Below are 7837 nucleotides of genomic sequence, written 5' to 3'. Positions count from 1 at the left end.
GAAAAGGACGGCTGGGATTAAAGACGAATGTTAAGATAGAAATGTATGTTACTTTAGAATAGATAATGTATATAAAATTTAATGTATATGTAGAGATAATGAATTGATTGTAAAATATGGTATAATCTGATAAGAATGTATATACTGGAATGTCACGTCAAATCCAATGTTTCTTTTTAATTGTTTTATAAATAAAAAAATTTTAAAAAAAAAGAATGAAGAATGAAGAAACTGCTTAATATAAACTGTATCATCCCTAATTCCTGCTTTGTGAATATGGTATCATTTGCTATGCTTCATATTTCCATTTACTTTCTCCACTTTTAAATGAGTTCCAGTGGTTCCGCACCAGAGAAACAGAAATACCCATCTAAAAAGTTGAACCCAATATCTGGTTGTTGTTTTTTTGCTGCCGTCAAGTGGTCTTGCTGATGTTTGCTCTGCTTCTCTTTAAATGGAAATTAAATATTCAAAATTGCTCAAAAGAAATTGAAACACATTTAGCAAATGGAAAGGAGTCTCAAGACGTAGATGGAATATAAAATATAAAACACATTCCAACAAGATTTTGTTACAACATCAGGGTTAAAAACCTGAGGGGCGGGGGAATATATTCACTAAATTGTTTAGTAAGTTGACTAAGTGATTTATTTCCAGAGATTAACATTATTAAACATTATTCAGGAATTTACCGTACCTACATCTAAACATGTTGTAATAAAATTTAGTTTGCTATAATTTGGCCTATTTTAATTTCTGATTGATACAAGAAGAACATGTTTGAACAAGGAAAGTAAACCTATTGATGTCCACTGAAGCAAGTCTGCTCAGAAAACACACCAAAGAATCTTGCAGCCATTTAATAGCTGGCACTTTCATTACAAGTTAAGTATCAATATTTGCAAGCATTACAAACTACAGCTTGTCAGTTAGAAACTAATACTGGTACTGAAACAATGTTTGCATATTTTCAGTTTCTCTTGGTGAACTCATTATTCTTGCCTTTTCTTGGACTCAAGATAAAAGTTTTTTGGCCAGGTCATAGGTGTCTTAATGGCAATATTAAAAGAGAAAACAAGGTCAGACTAAGGAGGTTTTGAAAAGTGCCTCAGCAAAGGCTCCTGAATAAATTTACCTGCTGTGGCATTAGAAGAAAGTGCTCTTTTGGCCATTTATTCAAAACAGGAATGGAACAAATGAACATTATATGTTCTTATGTGAGCTTTGTTTGGCGCACCTTAAAAAACATATGACAGAATTACAAAAGGTGTAAGATGAGGATCTTCACATTCATTGTGAATGATAGCACTGGAATACAGCAGAAGTGAATTTATAGCATTGAGTTGGAGTAGATTCCAGCTCTTCCATACTATGAATGACCTTGGTAACTCTTCTACAATTGCATTTGAGCTGTTCCTACCTATTCTTCTCACACTTTATATACTGTTACTTTGTAGAATCATCCCAAACTTTTTACATATCCTAAAGTAATGAAACATGCAAGCCCCATAGACTCAGAAGAAGAATCTGTGGTGATTATATGTATGTATGTATTCTTTCATGCACCCGTGCATTCATAAGCACATATGTGGTAGTCCACCTCATTGTAACTTGTCTGTTTGAATTTTAGGCTTAAAAAAACAAATAGAAGAAAAAGTGGAAAGATGAATATAAAAATCTTACGATGTAGCAATCTACTAATTTTATCAGTTAATCTCACACATATAATGGGACATATTTTGAATACTGAACAATTTACAAAAAATATGGCAAATTAAATTGCCATTAAGAAATGACATATTTCTTAATGGCAATATAATTTGAATGGTCTGCAGGAGGAACATTTACATATGGAACGAACTACCCCCAGAGATCCGGGTGATCCCGGATCTCCCCTCCTTCCGCCGCGCCCTTAAGACATGGCTCTTCCAACAAGCAGGACTGGCCTAAGGGGAAATTTTTAGAGGGGTTTTAAAAGTAATTTTAATAATTAATAAGGCCAAATATTTAATATTTTATTTTAACTTTGTTTTAATGATAGTTTTTGGGGTATTTCTGTAGTTGTTTTTATCAGGCTGTCAGCCGCCCTGAGTCCGCAAGGAGAAGGGCGGGGTAAAAATTCAATTAATAAAATAAAATAAATAAATATCAGCTCTCATTTCTAATATTATCCTTCCTATAAGGAACAACTGAGAACCACCATTCTTTTATTGACTCTTCAGTAATGCTTCTGTCCTCATTATGCATAAGCCACTGATCAAATTTGTTAATAACTGAAAGAATGGACAACATGTACTGTTGTGAGATGGGCAGCCATTTAAATAAAACAAACTAGTAAAATTGGATTCTTCATATTAAACAACATTTTCTAAGTTAAGTACATATGTTCCTATCTGAAATCCTCTGGTCTCATCTGTTAGCATCTGACCTTGGAAGACATTTAGGTTAAATTTTCAGGTGTTTGAAGGTTTGCTTAACAACTCTGCTCTCCTTAATTCAGTTTTTATGGACTTGGACTTGCAATGAATGGCACATTTTTAGTAGTCTTTGCTCTTTGTTTGAGTTGTACATATTTTCAACCCACCCTCCATGATCAGCTAAACATTCCCAATGGTAGGCTTGAGTTTGTTACCATTGACCTCCATGGAGAAGAGCAAAAGCCAAGTTAAGAAAATCAAGCCAAACAGCCATGCCTAAGAGATGTTAGGAAAAAATGAAAAGCAGCACTAATTGAGAGCAGTAATGGAGAGGCAGCAAGGATAAATATAACCAACCACAGTCTTCACCATCCCAGAAGTCACAGCCTCAGAAAGAAACATCAACCCAGGTGTAGAAACCTGGTACGGGGGGGGATTGGCAGACACACGCACACCCCTAAATGGGAACAGCCAAGAACTAGCAAATGCCATGAGAGGGAAAAATAAACATCATTTTCGTCAGAGACTTATGGGACATGAACCAAGGTTAAAATCTATTCAGATTTTCTTGGCTTTTCCTTTGTACAGAATTACATCTGTTTTGCCAAAAACTTGCTTTAGATGTAAATAAATTCTTGATGCTTAATAATGTGTCTTGGCTTTTTATTATCCAGATGATTATAAAAATATATTCGGTTCAGAGTTTCCATGTCCTGAAGGCTATTGTTAATTTTGGGAAATGAATATGCTAAACAATTTAGTGATTATATAACCTCCTTCATTTTTAACTCTAACGTTTTAACAAAAACATGCTATATATAATATTGCATCTAAGTCTTGAGATTTCTTTCCATTTGTTAGTCAGTTACCTAAGATTTCCTACATAAATTTGAAATACTTTATACATTCTGGATGATTTTCCTGGAGTCATATATCAATGGTGCATCATGTTGTAGAAATAATTCACTGATGGCCCACAAAGCAAGTTTGCACATGTTCTTATCTGAAATCTTTTGGTCACATCAATTAGCATCTGTTCTTGAAGAGAGATACAGATTAAATATTCAGGTTTATGAAAAATTGCACCCTGCTCTCTATACATTATGTTTAATGGATTCTATCTTGGAATTAATGGCACAATTTTAGTAGTCATTATTTCAATTGTGTATATCTTCAGTCCACTACCTGTGAAGGGCCAAGCATGGGCCTGTTAACATTGGATTCCATGGAAGAACTAAAGTCCATTTGGAAAAGAGCAAAACCCACTTAAGAAATTCCAGCCAAACAGACATACCAAAGTACTATTATGAAGGGAAAGCAAGCAGCACTAGTTGAGAGCAGTAATGGAAATGGCAGCAAAGATAAATGTAACCAGCCACACCCTTTCCCAACCCAGGGGTCACAGCCCTGGAAGGGAACATCAACCCATCTCTAGAAATTTTGGGGAGTGGCAGCCCCCCCCCCCAAAAGGCACCAGCCAGCACCAGCCAGTAATTGGGGAATGGCATGAGAGTGAAAAAGAAACAGCCAAGGTTAAAACTGACCACTCCAAATGCAACTTCTGATAATACAGGACTATCAAATGGAAGAAGAAACTAAATATAAACAATAAAGGAGAAAATGCAAGGGAGATCCTAGATGGAAGAAAGTACAGAACCCAGAAAGCTAACTAGTAAAAAGAAAACCAGCTAATATAATTTAAATAACAAACTAATATCGTGCCATGATACTTTTTTGTAGTGAAAATAAATGTTTTCCCAAAATAATCTTTTTATTCCCACCATCCATCCTGATATTTGTAATGAAGAGCTGGCTGAATAAGAACTGACAGGTCGATTAATTGACAGGTCGATTAAGCAACTCCTGGAAACATACTTGTGCTCTGCATATATATACTCTTTCTCTGACTTCCTTTCCTTTGCCTGAAATTTAGGTTTATCCTAAACATCTCATGAAACTTGAAAGACTGACTTGGAATCTCCTCTGCTCAGCTGTCCTGTGGGTAAGACTTCAGCCACTAAACTCAGCACTTTCCTGTCTGTGATGCACAGACTGTAGTATTTGTATAAAGCTACTAATCCCAGATTTTCTAGGCAGTGTTTTACAGCTTTTCCTTTATACGTAATCCTCTCAGCTTTGCCAAAGTCATTAGAGAAAGGATCTACAATTAGACCACGTAATAATCAAGAAAAAAATAGGTGGGAAAAAGCAGATGGCAAATAAGGCTATTTTTCTCTACCTAACATAATTTCTAGAATTTCCCCATCTTGATTTGTGTAGATAAATTAATATTTAAACTGAAAAATAACTCTGAATTTTAGATTTTCTACAGTGTATGCATATAATAATTATTGCAATAATAGTACTTTAAGTTTATTTTAATAGAGTTTAAGGTTCTACTTTTAAACATTTGTTCTGAAACTAGGTGCTTAGTTTCATGCCATTTTCAACCTCTACCCATCTTTCTATGTCCTAATAGCTCTCTAAACATAGAAATTCGCTTCCCATATCTTTCTTAGGGAAATGTACTCTTTTTACTATTTCCCCAATTTCCATATTCTAAAACATGTTGCTCCTTAGTTGTACACATAGACTTAATCCTCATCCCTACATATTTTCCTGAAACAAAAGGCCAGTTCTTCTCTGAGAGCACCTGTCCTCTAATGCCAGGGCAGCTAAATTTATTCAGGAGCCTTTGCTGAAGGACCCTTGAAAACCTTCTAAGTGTGGCCTTGTTTTCTCTTTAATAATTTCTCTTTCCATTCTTTATCCTGAGACATCTTATGGACACCTATATTTTGCCATTTTTACACTCAGGAATAACAAGTGTTTTGGCTAAAGAAGGTCAACGAGAGACGCCAAGAACAATGAGTTCACTAGAAGAAATTGAAAATATCCAAACATTCTTTAGATACCAGCATTCATTTATAACGTTCAAGGTAAGGTGGGCTAATACCTCCAAATAAGAACTCTCAACTTTGAAACTATAAAAGACCCTCCGTTTCTCAGCTTCTTAATGATTTGAAAACAATAGAATCAACAAAGTTTATGTTGTAGTGAAAGAGTCAGCTATTAAATTGCTGCAAGATTCTTTTCTGTGTCTTTTGAGCAGTTTGCTTCAGTAGGTATTTTCCTTATTCAAATATGCTCTTCTTTTGCCAATTAGAAATTAAAATGGGCCCAATTAACCTTATAAAATTTTATTACACCATGATAGGTGTAATTACAAAGATGATTATAGCTTCATGTTTGTTACAGAGTGTCCATGTCCTAAGGACTAATGTTGATCTCCTTGAATAAAATTCCCAGGCAATTTACTAAATAATCTAGTGACAGTATACTGCAGTTTTAACTCTAATCTTGCAACAAAATCTATATCTATGGTAATATTGCATCTAAGTCTTGAGATTTCCTTTTATTTGATAAATTATGGTTGAATTTCTTTAAGGAAACTCTGAATAATAAATGTGGGGTTTCAGCAATGTTTACTATAATAGATAGGTTCAACATTTCTTCTTGTATTGGTTTAATTAATAATTTTTCATAAAGCATTAAACATTCTTTTTAACTCAGCAAATTATTATGGCAGTAAGAAAGAGGCAGAATCATTATTTTTTTAACTGCCATAAAACTTTGCTTCCTCAGTGGAATGTATCATATGGAAGATTTGTTTTTTTTCCTCAGCCAGGTAGGAACACATATTCTTTTCTGCAGTTTATTCCCCTCTTGGATGTCTTCAATAATAGCACAGAGTACATATAAAAAACATGGAATTTGAATCATAGTGGTATGATGAGATATCTGTCTTTCTGTTCCCGTTTCTTCTCCACCAAGGATGCTGTTCTTTCTGACTACCTTCCTTTCTGGTGGTTGAACACATCATCAGTCATGGTCCTAGAGGCCATCATGATTTGCCTAAATAAGTCCATAAATAAGTTGAGCAAAGCCCAGAATTGTACAAGAAAGGAATATTAGTTTTTTATGGGTGTTAGTACACCCACATTCAGCACAGAGGGGATGTCACTCCACAAACGAATGGCTGTCTACATAATGCCTTTTCTTGTTCTTGGGGCTAGTTAACATATGTAAGCCTGCTTGATTCTTTCTTCAGTAAACAAATAGATGTTGGGATTGTTTGGATGGGAACTGAGAGAAATGCCACGGCTTTTGTTCCTGCTCTCTGCTTCTTCCTAGGTCATTTCAACTGCCTGTGAGCTGGGTGTCTTCGATCTGCTGAGGGAGTCGAGGGAACCACTGTCTTCCACAACTGTTGCTGAACGCTTGAGCACCAGCCCCATCGGGATGCAGAGGCTGCTGGAGGCCTGTGTGGGGTTAAAGCTTCTAACACTGGAGTGGAAGGATGGAAAAGGTAATCCTATGAGAAGCAGAAAGCAATTGGAACGGCCAACAATTATTCCATTACTGTGGGCAATACGTGGCTGCACCTGTTGAGCTTGACAAATCCAAGAGTAAGTAGAAGGGGGACTTCCAAAAAACATAGGCCAGAAAGCTGCTATAGTATGTAGTAACTGGGTTTGTGTGTATGTTTGTTAGCATCATACAATATTCTAATAATAATTTAGTCAACAACATAAATACATGTTTGTCAAGAAAAGCATTATAATTTACAAATACACTTACTATACTCCACTGGCCAATAGGGGCTTTTTAAAAAAATGTTGATTTAACAATGCAACAGACCTATAGAAAATCCTATTATATGGAGCCTTTTTTGTTTTAGGGATCAGTTTTATTCCCCTAAAAATCAAGATTATTTGCATCTGTGATGATGATGATGATGATGATGATGATGATGATGATGATGATTGTTGTTGTTGTTGTTATTGTTGTTGTTGTTGTTATTGTTATTATTATTATTATGCCTAGACAGATCACTATAGGTTTTGTGGCAAGGTTTTTTAGAGGACAGCAGAGAGAACGTGACTAGCCCAAGGTCTTACAACTTACAACAGTTCATTTAATGATGACTGTTGCAGCATCCCAATGGTCACGTGATAAAAATTCAGAGGCTTGGCAGCTGACTTGTATTTGTAATGGTTGCAGTGTGATCAACTTTTTGCGACCTTCTGACAAGCAAAATCAATAGGGAAGCCAGATTCACTTAAAACCATGTTACTAAATTAACAACTGCAACAATTCACTTAATAACTGTGGAAAGAAAAGTTGTAAAATGAGGCAAAACTCATTTAACAAATATCTCACTTAGCAACAGAAATTTTGGGCTCAGTTGTGGTAATAAATTGAGGACTACCTGTAATGTCCAAGTTTTTAGTCTGATGTCTTAACCATTACACCAAATTTACTCTCATATTATTGTGAAATGCTTGACATAAATACAGCATAATTTTTTTAAATAATAATAATAATAATAATAATAATAATAATAATAATAATAATAA

At 35.0% G+C, this 7837-nt stretch overlaps 1 protein-coding gene across 1 annotated transcript in view; it reads left to right on the top strand.

Moving 5' to 3' along the window:
- The first annotated feature begins 5284 nt into the window (after window positions 1-5284).
- LOC107286536 (acetylserotonin O-methyltransferase-like) overlaps window positions 5285-7837 on the top strand; it is a 14861-nt gene continuing 12308 nt past the window's right edge. The window contains exons 1-2 of the mRNA XM_015814923.1: window positions 5285-5356; window positions 6612-6786. Coding sequence (XP_015670409.1) covers window positions 5285-5356; window positions 6612-6786 — 247 coding nt within the window. The remainder of the gene's footprint in view (window positions 5357-6611; window positions 6787-7837) is intronic.

The sequence above is a fragment of the Protobothrops mucrosquamatus genome, unplaced genomic scaffold (assembly GCF_001527695.2).
Source record: "Protobothrops mucrosquamatus isolate PMUCROS unplaced genomic scaffold, P.Mucros_1.0 scaffold295, whole genome shotgun sequence".
Lineage (NCBI taxonomy): Eukaryota > Metazoa > Chordata > Lepidosauria > Squamata > Viperidae > Protobothrops > Protobothrops mucrosquamatus.
The sequence above is the reverse complement of the archived record's forward strand: the minus strand, read 5'-3'. Positions and strand labels throughout refer to the sequence as shown.